This window comes from Colossoma macropomum, unplaced genomic scaffold (genome assembly GCF_904425465.1).
Source record: "Colossoma macropomum unplaced genomic scaffold, Colossoma_macropomum, whole genome shotgun sequence".
Taxonomy (NCBI): Eukaryota; Metazoa; Chordata; class Actinopteri; order Characiformes; family Serrasalmidae; genus Colossoma; species Colossoma macropomum.
The window spans coordinates 21843483-21866444 of NW_023494798.1; the positions used below are offsets into that span (position 1 = coordinate 21843483).

General features: G+C 37.3%; 2 protein-coding genes and 1 long non-coding RNA gene across 9 annotated transcripts; 2 read left to right on the forward strand and 1 right to left on the reverse strand.

Moving 5' to 3' along the window:
* Nucleotides 1-603: 603 nt before the first annotated feature.
* On the forward strand, nucleotides 604-9104 carry caps2 (calcyphosine 2). 3 transcript variants are annotated; one of them, XM_036585232.1, is made up of 16 exons: nucleotides 604-726; nucleotides 833-873; nucleotides 1459-1504; nucleotides 1583-1672; nucleotides 2009-2194; nucleotides 2511-2578; nucleotides 3247-3330; nucleotides 3480-3554; nucleotides 4597-4692; nucleotides 4800-4878; nucleotides 6389-6504; nucleotides 7061-7137; nucleotides 7313-7464; nucleotides 7614-7733; nucleotides 7836-7932; nucleotides 8281-9104. In XM_036585232.1, exons 1-16 carry the CDS (start codon nucleotides 655-657, stop codon nucleotides 8442-8444), a joined length of 1563 nt encoding a protein of 520 aa, XP_036441125.1. In that variant the 5' UTR covers nucleotides 604-654; the 3' UTR covers nucleotides 8445-9104. The 3 variants fall into 3 exon arrangements, with proteins under 3 accessions (XP_036441125.1, XP_036441126.1, XP_036441128.1); XM_036585233.1 differs by having other exon boundaries at nucleotides 2015-2194; XM_036585235.1 differs by having other exon boundaries at nucleotides 2054-2194.
* Nucleotides 9105-9476: 372 nt separating this feature from the next.
* cers3b (ceramide synthase 3b) lies at nucleotides 9477-18993 on the reverse strand. Of its 5 annotated transcripts, XM_036585237.1 has the most exons (13): nucleotides 18862-18991; nucleotides 18586-18701; nucleotides 17645-17771; nucleotides 16597-16764; nucleotides 15302-15419; nucleotides 15090-15208; nucleotides 13797-13854; nucleotides 13391-13441; nucleotides 12325-12417; nucleotides 11435-11563; nucleotides 10358-10464; nucleotides 10115-10268; nucleotides 9477-9992 (listed from the first exon to the last, which is right to left on the reverse strand). In XM_036585237.1, exons 3-13 carry the CDS (start codon nucleotides 17674-17676, stop codon nucleotides 9885-9887), a joined length of 1137 nt encoding a protein of 378 aa, XP_036441130.1. In that variant the 5' UTR covers nucleotides 17677-17771; nucleotides 18586-18701; nucleotides 18862-18991; the 3' UTR covers nucleotides 9477-9884. The 5 variants fall into 5 exon arrangements, with proteins under 5 accessions (XP_036441130.1, XP_036441129.1, XP_036441131.1 ...); XM_036585236.1 differs by lacking the exon at nucleotides 18586-18701; XM_036585238.1 differs by lacking the exon at nucleotides 17645-17771 and having other exon boundaries at nucleotides 18862-18990.
* Nucleotides 9670-12170, forward strand: LOC118818106. Its single transcript, XR_005008063.1, has 3 exons — nucleotides 9670-9710; nucleotides 10361-10426; nucleotides 11441-12170. It is a non-coding gene; the product is annotated as an uncharacterized LOC118818106 (long non-coding RNA).
* Nucleotides 18994-22962: the final 3969 nt, after the last annotated feature.

Genomic DNA, 22962 nt, shown 5'->3' on the forward strand with positions numbered 1-22962 from the left:
TTTCCCAACAGCTACCAAACTGCATGTACTCGCTCAGGTCAAGTCCCTAAGTTCTAGTCTACAGACACACTGACCTGCACTACTCTATGTGTGATTTTTTCATCTGTTGTTGCTCTCATAGATTCCCATTCATTTTCACCCCTAACCAAGCCCTATTACTTCCTTTGCAGGACTGTCACCACACTGCATGTACTCACTCAGGGCAGGTCCCCAAGCTCTAATCCACAGCCATGCTGACTTGCACTCCTCTATGTGTCGTTTTTTATCCCTCATTCCTCCCATAGAGTCTTATTCATTTTTCACAGCAACTACCACTTGGCAACCCCCTAACAACCTTTATTATTATTATTATTATTATTATTATTATTATTATTATTATTACCTATTTTTCGTGTTATGTTGTTTACTTTAGCTTTTATGATGCAAACTTGTCAGAACCATCAAAAACATGTCACAAATGCAGAAAAACAAAAGAAAAACTGACTGACTTCATTACCCAAAAACGTTTGCGGCGACTCTTCTAGTCACGTGTGCTTTGTTTACTGAATAAAGCCATAGCAACGCGAAGCTCCGGCTGAGCTTACAGGATCCTCAAATACGTTTAACGAGATTTTATCTAAACCGTGTAACCGAGCAGCGGCTAATAGAGTCGAAATGGACAGAGCTTTAAATGTTACAAGGACTTTCACACCACAAGGCGGAGTATCCTCTCAGAGACAGACACTGGTGAGTGTGCATATTCATAACAGCCTGTTCCTCTGTTTGATATGATGGCAAACAGATCATAGTTTGTGTATATAGTCGTGTATTCTGTTTTTTTCTTTTTATATAGAGCCAAAAAAATGCACCATCACGTGGACCTCGGCCCAAAGAGTAAGTCTGAGAAGTTTCACCACATATGCTTATTGAATGTGTTATTATTATTTATTTAGTGCCATCAAGTCGGTTCCTGGCGACCATATGGATAGTGTAACAGAATATCCTGTCTTCTGTTTGGGTCTTTAAACTCCTTCTACTTGTTCATGATATCTCTGATTGTATCAATCCATCGTCCTCTTCCTCTTTTACCTTCCGTTTCAAGCAGAATAGTCTTCTTATTTCATAATATGTCCAAAATAAGAGGGCTTCAGTGAGCTTCACGTGAGAAGTGAGGCTTGATATGGTCAAGAACCCGCTGATTTGTTTTCTTTGCCGTCCAAGATGTTCTCAAAAGTCTTCACCAGTACTAAAGTCCAAAGGCATCAGGATTTTCTTTGCCCAATTTTTTATTGTCCAGCTGTCACATTCCTAAAGAATCTGGACAATTCTGATCTTCGTTTGTAGAGACGCATCATTACATCCTTTCAAGCTCTTTTATCCTTGTTCTGCCGATTGCAGATCTGTGGCATATTTATTCAATGCTGGAATAGAGTATGCTAGTAGGTCAGTAATCATATCTCCATCGCTCTTCTTCTGCAGAGTTCCCATGCTGGAGTTGGAGAGACTGGGAGACAGGGAAGTGGAGGTGAGAAAATAAATAAATACAAAGAGAAGGAGAGAGAGAGTTAATGCATCCTCCAACGCATCTTCTTCTCTTCACAAGGATGGTGCTTTCATAACAGTAGCCGGAAATCCATCAAGCCTGCTGTCAGCCATGAGCTGGGGTACAGCAGCTTCAGCACACCAACCTCAGGTAATCGTCCACCAGAACTATTTAAGTACATTGTCTTGTCATCACTGTAAGAACAAAAACTAAATATAGATAGTATATATATATATAAATATATATACTAAAAAATATATATCTATTTATTTATTTTTTGTACACCATTTGAAAATGGCATGGTATTTACACACTGTGAATGTACCAAGATGAACTGATCAATGCAAATGGCCCAAAATTACTTGAATTAAAATATTATGTTACCGTATATGTGTTGTTGAGAATGTTTTTCATTCTCCTTTGGAGTTTCCATTTTGGAAATACAAGGTTATGTTGCCATGTGTTTTTTTGCATTCACATGGACAGCAACAGAATATGTCAGAAAGAAATCCCTCACTGTTTGGGTATCAGTCGCCACATTCCAGCTGCAGAGGCCAGCCACTGAGCAGACCACCTAGCAATCACCAACCAAACATGGAGACACTGTACATTGATGAGCACAGCCAAACCCAGACTTACACCATCCACACCAGAAGCAGGAAACTGGAGGCAGTGAGTGATTACTGCTTAGTCAAGACTAGCTGTTTTATAAACTGTTGTTGTGACTAATAGATTATGGCTGTGTGCATAACTGTACTATTACAGCCATATTACTGAGATGTGCAATCACATTAGTGAAACGTATAGTGAAACCAACATAATGTTGAAAGCATAGTGCTACTGAAGAGTAAGGTTCAATATTAAGGATAAAAACTGTGCATTATATGCAAATATGTTCATACATCAACATTTTGTGATTTCACATTTGTTGATCAGAGGATGTAATGTAATGGTTGTTTTGATGAGAATGGTTGTGGTACACTTGTAGGAGGGTCTAACTGTGGAGAAGAGAAAACAAGCCGTGATTGAACAGATGATGGTGGACCAGCTCTCCAGGTTAGTCGCTCATTCTCCCTCACATTCTCTAAAGGCTGTGTTTTTATAAGATAAGAGTCATTCCTACAAAATAGCCCAGACATTTTGCTTAAGTTAATACACCTCATGATACACTCCTTGTGAGTAATATGTAAAGGTCCCATATCATCGAAAAAGGAATTTTCCTTTTTTAAGTAAAGGAGTTTAGTGAACAATGTTAAAGTTTCAAAGTTTCAAATCCCAGTCCATTTGGTCCATATTTGGCTTCAAAAACAGCCTATTTTGCATGTATTGTTTTTGTGATGTCACAAAGAACATACATTTACATATATCTGCCTATTTAGTTTAGTTTAACCTGCCACGTTATGATGCCGTTAAAAGGAGTGTTTCAGCCCAGGCTACTTTTTGAATGAGGCACAATGCAGGGTCGTCATTCAGAACAGATGTCATTTACATGTCAGTCTTACAGGCACAGAAACAAGAACAGCCTGTTTAATTCTGAGGGATAAAGAGAGGCTGGGAAATGATTGTGTGATGTTGTGTGTCTTTTATTTTTTGATGCATAAAACCACACAAACATCATAAGTGGATTTCAGGAGAAAAAAAAATAAAATACAAGGAAAATGTAGGACATGGGCCCTTTAAAATTCCACTTCTCCAACAAATGTAATTAAATTTTAATCTTGCAGGGCTGTCATCAGTGACCCAGAGCAGAACACTGCTAACCAGTTTGATGTTTCAGCACGCCATAGACGGACTCTCCATCACACCATGTAAAACAGCCACACCACACACCACATCCCACCATCTCCCCACACACAAGACTCCCTGTTTCAAACAGACACACATGCACATTCACATAGTTACAAACTCATATTTAGTTTCCTTTTAGTGTCTTACATTAAGGTGTTTGTGTTCACAGGGTGAAAACTCAGAAATCTTTAACAGAGAACCTCTTATCCCACAAACTCTGTTTTCATGCCAGAATTTTATCAAGGTAAGTACATAGGTGTCAACCCATACAGTTTACCTGTATAAAATGTTTTTTTACACAGTTTTAGAGTTATACAGCCATTCCCCATAAACTCTGGCAAATAACCTTCAATAATTCTGTTGTTCTCAAATTTGTTTCTCCTGTTCTGTTTCATTAGCATTTCTGGCCCAAAAAGTGATCTGATCAGACTGTGGGTGGTGGGGTGGGGTTGGATTCAGGAAATACTGATACATGGGATGTTCTTTTTTTTTGTGCGATGCTGAACATGGACAAAACAGATATTACCTCATTTGAGAAACTGGCCAAGACATCCGTGCCTCATTCGCCAGCATTTAAAAAGTATTATGTTGTAACAGTCAGATTGTCAGTCAAGAAATTAGAGTTTAGTTTATGTGTCCCTTCTAGAACAAATCACTGTGAAATGGCTGGAGTGTAATTTACTTCAGTTTAAAAGTGCATTAGCATAGATAAACTTGCCCCTTGGTCTCACCTTGCAGATGATGCAACAGAAACTTTTTGTTCTATCGGCTCATGGCTGTAACTGTGAACGAGAGACTGTTTAGCTGTTTTGCTGTCAAATAAAGTAAAAATCAATTTCTGATTCAGTGTTAATTAGTATGGTTACCTCAATTTATTTCAGTAAAGAAAAAACATAACTATTGTTGCTAATGGATCTTGCATTAGAAATGTTCTAATAGATATTAGTGAATTTTGATTGGTATTGATTGATATTAGTGATTTTATTGTGCCAAGTAGTTGCACCCAAAAAAAAGTGTTACATCAACACAGCTGCTTTATTTAACCTTACTTGTTTTGGCAATTATTGTGTTCATGTAATACATTTATTCATGTGAAGCCTCTTGACGCATTTTAAACGTCAGTTCAAATCACCATTCTTGTCAGTAAGCATGGATTTTCACGTAAGCATGAATACTTTTCTCTTTACTGATATCTTGTATGTAAATGTATCAAGCAGAGTTAAAAACTGAATGTGTAGTAGTCAACGTTTCCTTTATATGTGTGCATGTGGATTATTGTTTGACAGATGTGGACGTGAGGCATGTCGAGAGCTCACTGGGTTTTTCTTTACATGTGATCACACCCTGACAGTGTATGAGTACCGCAGCTTTGGAAAAAACAGGTTTGTAGTTTTCTCTGAGATTTAAAATGAATGCTGTCTTTACACAGTGCTTGGATGTGTGGAGGTAAACGCTGGATTATGAAATGAGCTTTGTTTTAATTTTGCAGGTGCAGTGCATTGCCTTTTATTGCTCGAGGTGTCTACAGGACCCGAGGGAGGCCTTACTGTCTAGCAGATCTCTCACGGGTACCATAGACTTCTTATTAACATCATTATCATCATCATCATCATCGTTTCTTTCTCATCTTCTTTTCCTTTCTGTCTCTCCATCTCACACACACCCACTCAAACAGCACTGTGCAGAAGTCAGAGATCACCATTTGATTTGTTTAATTTCCAGTCAAAATGGCTACTTAGTAGCTGGTATTAATGTTTCAGCATCAGGAAAAAACATTTTTCTAGTATTAGAAAATTACACAGATACCTCAACAAGTAAATATAATATATAATATATAATATATAATATATTTTTAAAAAATATTTAGTGTGTCCACCCTTTGCCTTTTTTACTGCTTCAGTTGTTTTCTGGAAACTCATTTAAAAAAAAATCAGCTGGTATATTTTTCCACACCAAGGCTCAGTCTTAGATGTTGGTTGGATTTTCTGCTTCTCATCGCCCAGGTAATCACAAATACATTCAGTGATGTTGAGGTCTGGACTCTAGGGTGTCCAGTTCATTGTTCTGAAAACACCAGTAGCGTCTTTGTTTGGGGCTGTTATCTTGCTATGCTGTAGAATTAATTTCTTCCCAACCAAATGTTTTCCAGAGGGTATTGCATCATGTCACAGCACCTTCAATTAAAAACAATTCACCAACTCCTGATATTGTTATACATAGCCAAACTTGCACTGATCCTTCACCATGCTGACTAATGGTTGTAGACATGGTTAGAAACATGATTTTTTATTGCTTTGGTTGCCAACACACTGCCTTCAGTTATTTCCAAAGATCTTTAGACTCATCAGTCCATAAGACCTAACTTTATATTTCAGGTGTCCAGTTTCGGTGTTCTCGTGCAGATTTTCCTCTTTTTTGTCTATTCCCTTTTCTCACTTACAGCTTCTTGACAACTACACATCCTTTCAGACCAATAGTGTTGAATTGTCTTCTCACAGTGGAAGGGTGGACAGAAACACGTGAGGATGTTTTCTCATGTGAAGTAAGAGTGGAGCTTGATTTTCTTCTATCTTACAAAGGTGAAAGCTTTAAGTACTGCTTGTGGTAATGCAAGTGTCTTATATGTAATCTTCTCAAAAAAAAATCTCCTTTAACCATTTTAAATGTGCCTGAGAAAGAAATATGTGAGGCAGCTAAGGTGAGTTTGAGTAGTTGCTTGTGTGAATGGTAATGTCTGTTTGAAGCGGAACATAATGTCAGTAACACAGCTGTAACTCATTGGTTTAAAGACTGGAAGGATGGAAGAATTAAAGTGGCAGTAAGATAAAAGAGTGGACAAATTAAATATGGATAGATTTGATATGATTATTAAATGTTGGAGACTTTTTTGTCATTTTTAGTTAAATATATGTTTCCTGCATTTTTCTGATGCTGAAAAATGCATATCTTGTATTTAATGGCCGTTTCAGTGGGAAATTAAATAAGCGAAAGGGTGGTCTCTGCCTTCTGTACAGTATTGTTCAAAAACAAAAACACAGGCAGAATAACTCATGAAGTCCATCTGTGTACATTATGCAGGGTACGGATCTGCGGTTCAGCACAGATATGCCACATCTGCCCGAAAGCCTGAGACAGCGGCCATATCTGACCCTGAGAGTTACCGATGTGGATGAAGAGACCAAGGGAACACTACTGTATGCAAATACACACTCTCACATAAACAAAAACAAGCATATATAAATAAGACACCTAGTAATCTAGTGTTTCCTTTGAAACAAGGGTAGTTATAGGGAGTTTGTCTATTTGCTGCATTACGAGCCTCTACTCTTCTTCAAAGGCTTTACACTAGATGTTGGAACATTGCTGTGAGGATTTGATTGCATTCAGCTATAAGACAATTAGTGAGTTCAGGCACTTGTTGGATGATTAGTTCTGGGTTACAAATGCCACAAAAGTCATTGTATTGGTTTTGGATGGTTTTCCATCACTCCAGAAAATGCAATTCTGCTGTTCCAAAGTCTATTGCTGGGGGGATTATGCCCCTTGAGCCAACGCCTGGCTCCAGAGCATCCCATTCTATCAGCAGTGCATTTCTATGGTGATTATACAAGCTGTGAGTGTGCAGTTGTCTGTTTCAGAAATGGGTGCACCTTAAAGTAGCTGTATTCACTAATTATAAGCTTTGGACATATAATGTATTAGCTGAAAATACAACTGAATGTGCAACTGTACAATATTACTCTCTCACAGGGCCCAGTCTGGAGAAAGGGAATATTGTCTTTCTGAGGAGGAAATCAATGATCAGAAGACCTTAAGGGCAGTTCAAGGTTAATATTCTCTAATTTGCACACATAAATAATTTCTTTCAAGCACAAGAACATGAAAAGTCTTCTACGCTATCTACAGATTACTTTAGACAGGCTAATTTTCACTTCCTCCATAAATGAATGAGTAAATGAATTAATTGCTTTGAATAGTTGGTTTTTGCTGGATCTTTTGCAGTGGCTGTACGTGATAGACTGAGGGGTCGTGCCATCTCAACTCTGATTAGTCTTGGGAGAAGACTGAAGAGTTTAGATACAAAGAACAACAGTCTCATTGGCAAAGATGAGCTCAGAGAGTGTCTGATGGAGGAACTGAGTCTTACCAAGCAGGTGCAAACAAATACTAGCAAAATATTTAAACATACCAGCAACAAAAAAGCAGCCAGGAATCTCAATCAATATTCATTATTTTTTCAAAATAAAACATCGATACGCACATAATGCACTTGAACATAATGTTTATATTGTCTGTGTGCCAGGACTTTGATGCTGTATGGAGGATTGTGGGCCAGCAGGGAGGGCCACTGGTGGACTATGCTGAGATGATGCGTGCTGTTACCGGGGAGATGAGCGAGATCAGAAAAGCCATTTTTATAAAGGTAGCAGAGCAGATACTGCTGCTCCACATAAGCTTACCTTTTAGATGTGTGTGTTTGATAGATATAGTTCTGTTGTGAGTCTTTCTGTCCATCTTTTTCCAGGTTTATGTGAAACTTGACCCAAATAAAACTGGCTATGTTTCTCTGATTGACATTGAGAAATTCTACTCAGCCAAAGTGAACCTGCATTTGGAGCATGGTGAGACTCTGTCTGGTAAATTTCACACACAGTGTTCATACATAAATAAGGTGTAGGTGTAACATAGTCAGCATTGGTATTTTCATCAGAAAGACACATCTTCAAATGTTAATATGTTAATAAAAACACTTATGATGCCTTATTCGGGAAGGTGAATTGTTATTTAACTTTCAATGGATACAAAGAACACTGGGTTTTACCCATGATGACCACACTGGCTAAATTTGGTTAGTAAAGAACACTTTCGCTTACATTGTTATAAAGATTATTGAAGGGATTATTGAAGAAAGTTATAGAGTGACTAGTTGTTGGTACTCATGAGTCATTTTTATATTTGGCTGTTTATAGACATGGAGGCGAAAATAGACATCCTGTCTTGTATACAAGACACAGGAAGGGTCACTAAAGATGTGTCTTATGCTGAATTTGAGGACTATTATGAAGGACTGAGCATTGAAATCTCCAGTGACCAGGAGTACATCAACATTCTGAAGAGCACATGGAGCATCTGACCTGTGTGACCTGTGAGTGTGTTTGTATGTCTGTGTATCCATTAATGGTCATATGCAGGCTGAATTCCATGTTTTGTTGATTTTTTAAGTGACATTTAATAAGAACACACTTTACAGAGAACACACTTCAGCACATTTTAATATGCAATTACTGTTTATTTTCTGAATTTAATGTTTTGGAAAAAAACATAAAATTTATATAACATAACATTTTATATTTTATGTTGCATATTTTACCAGTATATTAAACTCAAAATATATTGGTAAAAATTATATATGTAATAAGAAAATAGAAAAAAATGACATTTTTTCTAAAATTTCTTTTTTGAAAATTTGCAGAAAATGTGGAATGGGAATTGTGGGTATACACTGATATCTGATATTTTTTTATTAACATATCTGCCTGTGCTAGTACATAAAAAATTAAAATGTAGATCCACCTGGATTAGCATTGCAGGATAATATAACATCTATTTCTGTAGATTAACAAATGCAGTAAAACGAAAAAAATGCTGATATTTTAGCGCAGTAGCCCTATATTTCATAAAACATTCTCTTCCCTCAGAGAACAATAAAAGCATCATCGTATGCTGGTTTGAAATATTGGTCAATTCTAAAAAACTGTCCAGTGTGAAATATCTGTTAATAAAATATGATTACAATAACCCTAATGATTATGTGCCCATTACAGCTAAATTTCGACAAAGTGCTGCAAGTGTGCTATAACATTACTTTATAAATTGTTAATTACATACCGTATTTAAGTTCTCATGAGTTTGTATTAAAGAAGAGCATTCTTTCTTACTGTGTCATTTGTAATACTGTGTACATTGTTATTATGAGGAAATATTTAAAATTGTTTGATTAAGCTTCAATTTAACTACATGAACATATTTAAAATATGTTTGCCTTTGACAAAATATGTCCTGTATAGTAATTGTACTCTTTTGTAAATCTTACTTTGTCCTGAACAAGTTTTCTCCCATTTGAGACAATAAAGTAACCTCAATCTTAAACACAGAGTCAAGAGGCAAGTTTTATATACTTTATTGAGCTAAAGGGACTTTGGCTTAGTCCACTTTCCTATATCAATTCTTACTGGCACTTTTATTGACAGTTTGATGAGAAAGTAATAATATATTCTAAAACTGTAACAGCACTCCTCCTCAGGGCCCAGTAGGAGGTGCTGTTTCATACTTGTGGGTGGTGAGAGACAGAGAAAAAGGGCAAAGAAGAGGTGGAAGAACATGGAGGCTGTAAGAGGAGGTAAAACCAGATGTTTTGAAAAGAAGGCATCTCACTAGTGCTTCTGTTCTCTAAACCAGTGTAATGTACATATACACACACCTTAAAATTAAAGGCTATGAATATACTGAGTCAGTTAATGGTGTAATTTGAGTGTCCAATATGGACAGTTATGTTGATGTTCCTGGCTGTGTATCAGTGACCGTTAGACAGGCCGTTGGCAGAGCCATCAAAGTGCTTATGGTTGTGATCTTCATCCAGACTATCTTCCTCTTCCTCATCACTTCTTTCATCTCCTTTCATCTGCAGAATGAAAGAATGAAAGTGACTGTTGAATAAGAAATGGTAATACTTTAATATGAATATTAATCTGTAATAAATGAGGTAGCTCACTCATTGGTTTGCATACTTCAGAACTCACTCACTTTGCCAAAGAGGAACTTTTTGACCATGCGAAGGATGAGGGAGGCCCAGAAAATGTGTAGCAGCAGCAGGACCACCAGCATCACGTTGAAGAAATAATACCCAAAAAATGGTTGAAACTGCTCCAGAGGATACACCCATGTGCAGTGGATCAACCTAAACCATTGGTTTCAGTGTTAGAACTGAAGAACTACCATTTCAGAACTTGCTTTTATACTGTTCAACCTTTTCTCCTTCATGCTTACCAGAAAGGGAAGATGACTAGCCTGGTTACCATGAATACAACAGTGAAGAGGACGAAGATGGTGTTGCAGGTACGCTCCCATCTTGCATAATTAAACATCTTACCAGACTGACAAAGAGGAACACAGACCAGTTAAATCAGTTAACCCCCTAAACTGTAAGCCTATTTATTGATCTTAAATGTTATTATTCCTATGAAGCTAAAAAAAGAAAAATATAATTTTTGGCTTGTTTTTATTAAATAAAATAATCATGCTTTTATTTAAACTCTGCAAGTTTTGTAGTACTACTCTTATTGTTGAGTTTTACTTGGAAACAAAAGGTTTATTTGCTAAACCACCAAACAAAAAATTATCCAGTCAGGATTTTCTTTACATTGTATCTAGGTGGATATAGCCAAACTACCTCGCTCATTGGTTAGGCCTTCAGTTCAGCTCCTGAAGGCCTACTAAAGGTGTCAGATTAATTACAAACGTAATTAAAAACTGACAGTACAATCAGACAGTTTAAGCTTTGATTTCCAGGGGGTGGGATAAGTTTTGTTAAAAAAATAGGAAGGCCATCTGGAAGTCCTAGAAGACTGACTTTAAGTTTGTGGTATTCGGCCCTAATGTGCTTCAGTCAGTTGTTACAAATGGTAAATAGCAGCAAGAGCTCTATGCCAGGGCTCTTTACTGAAAGAGTCACTACTACTGTCATAGTAAAACTACTACAAGGTAAAATATGTGTTAAAATGTCTGTTACAAGCTTTAAATAATACATGGAATGTCTTTTACAAGTTTCAGATGTTTACAGTTGATCTAGAATGGCCAAAAAATATTCATATGAATTCATATGAACTCATATTTGGCATTTATGCTAGTAGTTTTATTTGGCACTTGCTAATAGTCAGTTTACCACAAGAAACCAATATACCAATATATTAAGTTATGTAATGATCATGAAGGACTGAAATTTGTGCCACATACAGGCCTATAGAATTTTAGGGGTTAAATGAAAATGAAACTTTGAGCGAACACATGAAGCATCTCTCCATCTCTCTCTCTCTCGCCCTCTCTCTGTCTCTGTGTCTCTCGTACCTCTAGTAAAACGTCGGAGGCATCATGGACCAGCATGACTAGAGTACCAATTCGGATGTAGTTTGCACACCAGGAGAATGACAGCAGTGTCAGAGTGGCCCAGTGATGCACCAGCTGCTCTTTAAAGTCCTACAGGCAGACAGACAGAGACTTTGATCTGTAACAGGCAAGACAGCATATCAGTGCTGTATGATAATACATTAAGAGCAGTTTTATGACCTCAGGCACACAGAAAGGTGATAAAAGAGCAGAGATAACTCAAAGCTTCCTTTGTCACAGAAAAACACAGACATTCATACCAGGACTGTCATATCAAAATTTTGCAACCTTATATATTTTTCTTTTTTCCCCTCCCTTGTAGCTATGCTGCAAGTACATGTTTAAATTCATTGTTTTTGAGATGTCACAAAAAGCAATATATTTACATATATCCACCTATTCACACTGAAGTTATAAGCAGTCTTTCAGCCCAGACTGCTTTTTGACTGAGGCACAACAAAGGGCAGACAATCAGAACAGAGCTCATTTACATGTATAAGTCTTAAAGGCACATTAGCAAAAAGTAGGCTGTTTAATTCCAAATATATAAGGAGAGGCTGGCAAATGGTCATGTAAAAGTGAATTATGACTATTTTTGGTTAATAAAACCACACAAATGTCATAAGTTGACCACAAGGGAAAAAAATAAAACTTGTGTGAATACAACTTTGTGACATACAAAAGCGATATATATATGATAGAATATTTTATAATTCAGATAAAATCTTTTTACATATTTTCCTTTTCATGTAAGGTTTTGTTCCAACTGTGACGATATGTATGTATAAGTTTACTGAGAACTGAATACGTGTGCTTAAGTGTGATAAGAAGGTGACAGGATGAACTCTCACCTTGCGTTTGACGTCTGCTGCCACACTGAACAAGAGGGAGCCATAAAAACTCATCTCAATCATGTAATACCAGTACTGAGAGTCCAGCAGGGTCTACACACAGACACACCAACAGGCATTTAAAAACCGAATCTCATGCATGCACACACACATACACACAACTCACATGCAAAAACCAGCAGGCCTCTCCCATGAAAAAAATGTATGTAAAAAAAACACACTCAAAAACAACATCTTGACACACACAGAAAGCCCTCCCGACTCTGCATGCAAATACAGATACTAAATATCATCCCAACACCCGTACACACACATTCACTGCGACTAGAGCACACAGTGTTGTTTGTAATAAACTCAGTGAAATCTATGCTGAGAAATTTGATATCACAGGCACAGTTTATTAAATCAAACAGCATATGCTTAACTTTGAGGTTGTAAATAAGTCAATTCTAATATATTGATGGGAAATCTCTGCTTAGGAGGCAACTTTTTCACTTTTTTCACTTTTTCACGTTTTTGTGTTTCAAGTTTTCTTCTTTTTTAATTTAATTAGCAGGAGTGATAGTGTGGATTCGCTCATATCAGCTCCAGCTCCAACCTGGCTCTGCCCACTCATCACTCACCTGCAGCTAGTTCAAGGACTTATTAAGACACACTTAAACGCTTTGGTTTGTGTTTGCAGTTGGCAAAGTCTTGCCCTCTTAACTGAGCTTAGTTTCCTTGTGTTTTCAACCCTTGCTTTGTTTTCTGGTTTATGATCATCCCTCTTCTCTTCACTCTCCTGTCTGCCTTGACTATGAGTATTATGGAAGAGTAATAAACCTACTATGCACATGCATGCTACCTACTCATCTTTGCACGTTTTAGTATAATATTTCTGCATCACTGTTGCATATAATATTTCTTCAAATTTATTTAGATCATGAATCATAGGTGTTCAGGCATAAGCAAAACTTCAAATCTAAGCACCTGAGAAGGATTTGAGTCCAATATGTCTGACTCACACCTATACCTCTGTGTGAAGCAAATGTGTCATAAAATATATATATACTCTATTAATACTTACCTGCTTAGGAAATCCTGCCCACACTTCCCGTAAATCATAAAACCAGGGTTTCTGTAACAAAGGAAAACAACTACACATCATACAAATGTTCTGTAAATTCATTTGAATATGTGAATGTGTGTGTGTGTGTGTGTGTGAGTGTGAGAGTGTGTAACAGGAGCTTGTCCATGCCTGTTATGGAGCATTGCCTTGCTGTGAATGACAGGATTTGGCTGGAGCCTTGTGGGAATATATTACTTATTATCCTTGAGGCACATCACACACATGCTTGTGCATGCACATGTAAACTCCTAAACACACTTATACACCATGATTCAAGGTCATTTTGAGACCTTCTGCCTGAAATAGGCTCAGATTGAGTGGCTTAATAGTACACTTTCAGTCTATTCAGTGCTTGAGTACTCACATCACGTAGAGCCAGCAGGCCTCCCAGGAAAGCGCAAAGGTAAAACACAAACCTCCAACTGCACAGAACAGCAGATATTTCACATAGATAAAAGAGCTATTGATATCATATAGTCTAGTAGACCACCAAAAGACAGAATGCATAGCAGGGATGGGATGCCTAAGAAAAATTCCTGTCATGATATCAGTGTCCAAAATGATCACAGCATTGCTGTAATATACTGAAAATATTTAGAAAACACTAATAAACATGTACATTGAGAATATTTCACCATAGGTATTGTCAGAGGTGCAAATTTGATCTGACAAGTAGGAAACCAACACCGAGAGGCTATAGCCTACATACAATGCTAGCACCACATAATAGTTGCAGGTTTCATATATATAACTGGGTAAAAACAAGTACGCACTCCCATATGGTAAAGGTAGTGAAGTTATCTGTTAGGCTACCCGCTTAATTGAGCGCTGCTGCACACTGACAGATACACTGACAGCGGCTCTTTTTGGCAGAATGTGCGTGTGGTGCATTTTTACTACTGCAGTCGCCCTCTGTTTAAGCTTGCAGTGGCAAGGCAGTATGATTGGTAAGGGAGATTTAATGGAAAATATGATCAGTAATATAAGCTATGTAGTTTTTTGATGACATAATGCTGCCCTACAAAAATTATCTTGCATAATTTCAAAAAGTGTGGGACATGCTTCCCATCATAATTTGCACCAGTGGGTATAGTATAGACTGCATATAGCATGTGACCAAAAGTCTGGTATATTAAACAAAAACATCATATTTCACACAAAAAACTCATGTTTTACACCAAATATGTTGAAAAAGTATATATGTATATACTCTTCAAAAGTTGTTACATTGAAAATTCTGTATTTTACACCAAAAATTTACTACAATGTATAAATATAAAATTATTACTACTCTTTACTGTTCAGATTATAAATGTTAATACACACAATATATACATATTTAAGCAGTCCTGGTGCATGCTTTGATGGAAAATGGCTTTTTAAAATGAAGGTAATTAATCAAATTTGAGACAATATGAATATTGTTGGATTCTATTCTGCAGTATATTAAAACCTGTCGCCAGTTCATACTAAACAGTATATAAATCCTGGCTCACAGTGTATGAATATTTTTAGTAAGTTATCCATGTTATTACAGTGCTCATGTTTTGCTTATCCATTAGGGTTAGCTAAGCTGTGTGAGTATGTGTATGTGTGTGTGTGTGTGTGTGTGTGTGTGTGTGTGTGTGTGTGTGTGTGTGTGTTTGTGTGTGTGTACCTAGCTTCTCTGAATTTCTTCAGCACTCCTGGTCTGTCCTGGTTTCTCCTTCTGCGAAACCAGTTTTCAACCTGCCGCTCCGTCCAGCTCACCTTCTTACTGAGGCCTCTTACATCTGCCTACACATACGCACAGTTACAGTGTAGGCATATTTTCAGTGAGTGTCTGTGTGCATGTTTCTGTGAAACAGTAGAGTCTGTGTGTGGGTTTACCTGTGAGGGCTGTTTAGACCGTGTTCTGTAGAACTGCTCCAGTGTGGGGTTATGTGACGCTTTGGGATGGACTTTGTCTTTCACTCCAAGGGTTGCAGCGATATGTGGGGCAATCAGTCTGTCAGGAATATGAACAGGTCAGCACACTGCACAGACCTCCACCTTCTACACAACTCAGCTCAACTTCCATTCCCTTTCTGTTTCATTTCACACACATGTAAAGGCATGTCCACTGCCACAGTTATGCTGTCTGGCCAAACAATTTGTTCATCACACCTCATAGTGGGTGTGGCTTGAATGTCTGCACATGTGTGTTTATTTTCATGCATTTTGTGGACAAACGAAATGTATCACTCGTTGTATTAATACATTTTATTGTTTTACATGCAGTGCGGATTTAAATATGTTAAACTACACAAGAAATTATATTTTTTCATTTTTATTCAATTATTTTATTCAATGTTTCAATAATGTTGAAAACAACATGAAGTTTTAATTAAATGATTAATAATAATGTACTATCATTTTTTATTTACAGTTTTTTTATGATGTTATCTGCTTCAAGACTTGATCACCACTTTTCAAAGACGAGGATAAACTGTAAGCATTTTATTATAACTTTGCGATGTTCTACAGCTTTCTCAGTCATTACAGAATTATCTACAGCTCTGTTCATTATTCTGGGTACATCAATCTTTTTTGAACTTAAAAGCCCGCTACTAACTATTTAAAATCTATGAAGTAGCACAGGACTAGCATATTAGGAGTATTTTTTCACATTTAGCAGCACATAAGTAGGTACATATTGCAGTGGCGCTCGAAAGAAGAGTCAGTTGAAACCATTTTCTCTTGTCACACTTTAGCTCTGTATTGAGAACAAGTGGAAAATTAAATGTGTCTGCACTGAACTCTTGGGATAAGTTACCACTAACCAAAGTTTTCACACCACCAGTGACCCCACCACTCCCAGGACACAAAACACCCACTAACCCACATACCCAAATACAAAATAACATCAATAATACATGACACATCCTTAATTTAAAGAACAACAGCATAAACACACAATTAGTCCTGTCTTTAGGGGCTATGCATGCATTTCCCATGAGCCTTATTTGTAGAACACCAAAACGCCCATGGCAGCCCAGTATTAAACGTAGATATCATCTAATACCTGGTTTGGCTTATTCATTACATCAAGTGTGGTGGTTGTGCAATATAACATATGTATGATTCCACATCCTGACATTGTATAAAATATGTGTCTCAGTGTGTGTGTGTGTGTGCTTGTGTACCTCTCATACAGGACTCTGAGGCCCAACAGTAGCACTGCTATAGGTAAAGTGATGTATAGGTGAGACACATGAGCGTACACCTGCCCCTCTTTATCCTGCAGGTCCGCCCATGTTACATTCACAGGCAACCATAGACGATCCCACCAAAACCACTCACTGAGCATCGCCCTGGAAAAACACACACACACACAGATTAAAGCAGCCTCCAGCGATCTGACCACAGTGATTCAGTCACCCTGCATCACTACCCTGTCACACACACACCTCCAACTACATACATACATAGACGTCTAAATCATAACTGAGTCAAACCTTCTGCAGTGAGAAAATAATCTGATTTTGCTTATACAGACCAGCCATTAACTCAATGGTTATCAAATTATGAATGTGTTCTCTAAAAAAAATAATCGAAATATGACACGTGGTATTTGTCTAAGCAAAGAAATACAGGTCCTTGTCTGTTGTTGACACATCCACACACATTCTAACTGCCTGCATTACTACTCAAATAGTGAGAAAGCTTCTCTTCGTCAAAGTAAACATTGACATTCTGATGAGTTTAGACAGTTATAGGTCTGTAAAGGAACACCTCAAGGCAAACTGTGCTCTAATGAAGAGATAATGTTCACTACTACACTCACTAACACACAGGAAATCTAGTCTAGTCAGACAAAGATCTTAAATCTCTTTCTGCAAGCCTTGTGGCAATTCTGCTGGCAGAGAGGAAATCAAATCGAATTTTTATATAATTATATATTTTATATAATTATAACAAGTTATATAGTAAGTAATATGATCAAATAAAAGATTTGTCCCTGAAACTCCAATATCTGTGTAACTAGGACACTGTTGGCTCTCATTGTGTGAAATATTGTGACTCTGTGTTGAGTAGTCTCACGGGACCAGATGAGTTCACCTAACAAGATCATCTGGGGACAACCATGAGGAACTTTGGGCTAAATGTGGGTGGGAATATAGATTTAACCTGGGTGGAAACAAACTGAATTGGATATTTTCAAACTAATCCAATGGCAACATGAATGCACACCTCAAAGTAGGGGGCGATGGTGTACTTGTCATCACTGTCTGATGAACAAGACTAGTGTAAGGCCCTGGATGTAATGTGGGTTATCATAGCTGAAAAGTCCTTCCAAAAACCTGGTGAGTTTGTGGATCTGTGTCGTGTGTGAGAAAACATAAAAAAAAGCAGTAAAAATAAACATCACCTCATGTAAGAGAAAAACAGTTCCATTAGCTAAGGATAGCATTAAGCTAGGTAGCTTGTTTGGCTTGTGTTATCATTGTATTCTGGATGTTAAAAAAGCACAGACTACAGGAATTTTTTTGGGGGGGGTGGTTAGATGGGGCATACTCTTGTTAGCATTAGATTTCACTGCAATCAGGCACCAAAGGTTTAACAGATGGTCCCCAAATATGTGTTCTCGTTGCAGGATCACATCTGGCTCAGCGAAACTATGTATTGAGCTGGTAGCGAGCAATAAGAGGTGAAAGGAAAGAAGTGAGAACCCCCTGCTGTGAAAACAATTAAACTGCAGCTTCTTAGTATCATATCATTGTGTACTACAACAATAAAAAATAGTATTTAAACACAATAAAAAAACATTTTATTTAATTTTTGCCCAAGAAGACAACAATTAAGCTTGCTTCTGGTTTTGTAAGTCAAATAATTTACATTGAAATTTATTTCATCAAAGTTAGTGAAGAAAAAAAAAAGGCATAGTTCGACTGAGGGCCCTCCAAATTGCATTTTATAGCAATAGCTACATTTGTGTTTGTGTGTGTGTGTGTGTGTGAGAGAGAGAGAGAGAGAAAGAGAGAGAGAGAGAGAGAGAGAGAGAGAGAGAGAGAGAGAGAGACAGAAAGAGAGGGACAGAGCAGGTTGAAAGCATGTTAGAACAGCTCTGAAAGGAGCCTGTTAGTGCACTTTATATAATGACTTGCGTGTTTAAGAAGGATAAACTACCTCACCCTCTCATTCTGATAAAGTTAAAACAGCTCATTGTCCTCTGTTAGTCACACAAGCTCTATTAGATCTTCTGAAAAGTCTTGAATTACACAAAGGAGTTCACCTCAGGAATGCCCATCTAAGGGTTCAGATAGCAGCACAAGGCTAGGATGAGTTTGTGCACTAAAAAACACTGGTTTGAGTTTGTGGCCATGGAGCACATACTCAGTTACATTTATTTTAGCCCAAACTCAAACAATCACAACTCACAAGCAAAAAAAAGCCAGAAAGAGCCCTACCTGCCTTTTCCCCGCTCTCTCTTCTCTGCCTGGTTGAAACAGGTAAGCCCTCCCTCTGCCTGTTTCTCACACACTCCCTCTCTCCTGTAACAGCCCTCCCTCCACCTTCTATGTTTTTCACACACCACACACACACAGACAAGACACACCCTTAGTCAGTGATCCTTAAAAGTCCTGCCCAGAATAATGACTCCACACACATTTTCTCAGCATACTTTAACCCCCACCCCACCACCACCACAAAGAGCCCACTGAATAATAGTCTGTGTGTGCTGTAAGGAGGCCAATGAAAAGGATAGCCTATGAGTTTTGGGTTGTAAAAGGGAGCGAGAACCCTAGAGACACTAGATTGATTGAGAGAGAGATAGACAGAGAGATAGAGAGAGAGATAGATAGAGAGAGAGAGAGAGAGAGAGAGAGAGAGAGAGAGGGAGGGAGGGAGAGAGAGACGTGGAGATCTTTTTTTTCAGGAATAAAATAAATGCCTTCGAATGCACAGAGTACCCTTAATGAGCAACCACCTGGAATACCATAGAAACCACTTTGCAAAACCAGCAGCCACTTTGTGTACCATAGCAATCACTTAGCAACACCTTAGCAACCACCTGAGATACCTTAGCAACCACCCAGGATATCACCTTACAACACCCATGCAATACTGGGGAGTTGCTTAAGCTGTGCAGTCACTCTGAATTTCTTCAGGAAATGCATTTTTGTTGTTTTCTCATAACATCTTTAAATGCTTTTGTTATAATAACATCTATGAAGTATCAAGCACACTCCTGATATACAGTGGGGTTTTAACTAATGGAAACATTTTAACCAGCTCAGGCTGAGACCACTTGTTAGAATGCTTTCATTTTGCCTTCTTTTCTAAGTTTTTCATCACCAATGGCATCATTAGCATAACAGTTGGAGTGAATTTTTGAAATATTTATATAATATTTACATGAATTTTAAAATGTATTAGTATTTGGTATGTCCTCCTTTTGCTTTTATGACAGCGTGCACTTGAGCTGATATGGACAAATTTGTGCTAAGGCTTCATTGGAAGAGATAAGACTTAAAAATGGTAATTTGTGACATGGTCAGAAATTTGGTTAAATATTTCATTTTACTTGTCATTTCCAGGTTTAAATGAAAAAACCTGATTTTCAATGTGGTCTCAGAAGTTTGGACCCTAATGTAGATTATTCCATATATTACTTAGCATATTTACAAAATATACAAAAGTAGCCGACATAGTAAGATATTTAATCATGAAGCTAATAATTTCACAACTATTATGTTCAGAAATGCAAATGAGCAGTTAAAAATATGACAAGTTAAGAAATCAACCCCCTCTAGGGGAGTTCAGAGGCTTGGTTCCCTAGGAGAAAATGTTTGTGATTTAATCATAAAAATTCAGCATTCTGGTGAAAATTAAGCATTCTGGGGAATAATTGGGAAAATGCTGTAGAGTGGGTTAGTTCACTGAGCTCAACAGCTATGCAAATACAAGTCATGTCAAAGATTGCACTGCTTTCCACGTATTTTGACTTATTAATTGAATACCTGTTGCTTACCTACCAAAGTCAAAAGGTCAGTGTTTTAACTTTGGCAGACGTTTCCTTTGGAAGTTATCCCTCCACAACTATTATAAACAGAAGCTATTCTAAAACTTCAGCTAATCATTTGTGTTCTTGTCTTCTAAAAGACCTATATTGGCTCCATAATGCATGTTGTGCTTGAACTTTGTCCTTTTATACAAATGTTCCATTTATCAGTATCTTTAAAGCACCAAATTTCTGTCATTTTAGCGAAGTTAATGTTATCCAGTCCTAACAGCAGCCCTGAGAGCTCTCAACTTATAAACCTTTATCACATACAAATAAAGTATTACATCTATATTTAAATCTGCTGCTGGGGAAGAGAGTTCTTCTTCAGAATTCTCATTGCTAAAAGCAGGAGTAAGTGACAGGAGAAGAGCAATTACAGGGCCAATCAGATTTTTACTGGGTCCAGTGCCCTTTCTGCCCCACCCCTGAGAGAGAACAGTTTAATATTTCACAGTATACAAAGGAAACAAAATCTCATTATGTCACCAATTACTTGTTCAACACTGAACATCAGGAACACAGTGCAGCGAGTAAAACAGCAGCAGATTGGAGATTCAGCATGGTTGAAAGTGGTGTGACCTCGGTGAACAGAGAACACATACACACACTCATGACCTCACAGGTATACTGGTCCTTAATGTAGGTGAAGGTGCTCTTACTCTCTCTAGTGGTCATTTAGAATGCTACAGTCAAGCATAATGCAATGAATTGACCTGGCAAATGCCTCAGTTGAAAGAAGAGTGCCTTGTAAACACAAAAGGAAGAAACAGAGACCTCATTCATTCAGATTTTTATTATGAACAGTCATAATATTTTTTTCTTTATATTATCAAAATATTGTTGCAGTTTCTCAAGATCTCTAGAAGTAACATGGAACTGTTCTACATCGTAAATGCTGGCTCATATTTGTGCTTAGTTAACTTAACCCAGGCTAAAGCACCATGCATATCATACACATATCGCCACTCAGCAAAGAGCAAGTCTACATTCACACTCTGTGCTCTCTTCTGGAGGAGGAGGCATCGTGTTCCTCTACCTGAACAATTTCATTGTCTGTTCTGAAACAGTTATATAACAGTTCACTTTGTGAAGACAATGACTGCACAGTGTTATTTTTGACATAAGGTAGTAATACCCTGTACTAAATGCTCTAAAATATCACTTAAAACGTTGGCTATGGTTTATCACAACATAGCAAAACTTTTTTGTCAACATATAAATAGTTTAGTTTAGGTGCACTTGAAGTTCTGTGGATGTAATGGGGAATCGCTAGAAAAGTGATCATTGTTAATATTGTATATTTAGATTCCCTTTCTTCCTCTACTGTTCAGAGCAGAATTTTTTTACTTTGTTTAGATAATAGAGATACACAAATGGAATAAGCCAAGATCGAAATTGGCAGATTTTGGCTTAAAACATTGACCAATTTATTGTTTTTGTTTTGGCAGATCTGTGTTGCATTTACATTATATAAATAACATGAGCCAGGTAAGTGCACTCGTGCTGTATCTAAATGCAGATGATACATGTATACCAAAATGTTGTAGCATAATTGTGCATTATGCATTGTGCTAAATAGCCAGCTGCCTCCTTTATTTGATTCATGTTATTTAAATAGGACACTGATTTAAAATGGAAACATTTTAAGCGCCAGTTTGGCCCATTAAAGAGCAAATAATGTTGTTTATATTGCAAGTTTGGCTATTAAAGTCCTGGAAATGTTCTCCATTTACTCCACACAGTGTTAGTCCCGGATTAAAAAATAGGCTCATAAAAATCGGCCAAAACATCGGCCATCAACCAATTTGGCTGTAAAGAATTCAGAATTGCCCATAAAAAAATCATTATCAGTACAACCTTTTTAATAATGATGTGGCATCCTTCATAATTGTGACATTTATTACCACTAGAGAATAATATTGGTTTAACTTACAGCCAGTATGTTTTAGTGATAGTGGAGTTGCTGGAGTTGAATCACTGTAAAACCAAACAATAAGACTGCTCAGTTGATTTATGTATTATAAAATGCAATATTTTCTATCTATATCTATACCTATATCTATACCTATACCTATATCTATATCTATATCTATATCTATATATCTGTTTCTACTATGAATCTAAACGTAAATTGAGTCCCAGGATTTCCCTCCATTGAACACCTCATCTTATCTGTAAACACTGTCTAAAAATAAAACCCACAAGCTGGGTTCCTTTAAGATAGTTTAGGCTAACCAACTGCCTTGACTGCAACTTGAAATAATAAGCGCACAAATACACAACGAATTGAAGAAAAGACAATAATTCTCCATTGAAGTTACACTTGACACATTACACATTAAGGACGATTCAGCTGAGCCAAGGCAATTGGTGGCCTTAAAGATTAAAGGTTCAGGAGGCATGTCTCATGAATAGAAATTTCCTCAGGCATTTTTTCCTAGAAACACTTGTGTTTGATGCTTTTTACAGTTCCACAACACTTAAATTATTTGAGCAGCTTATT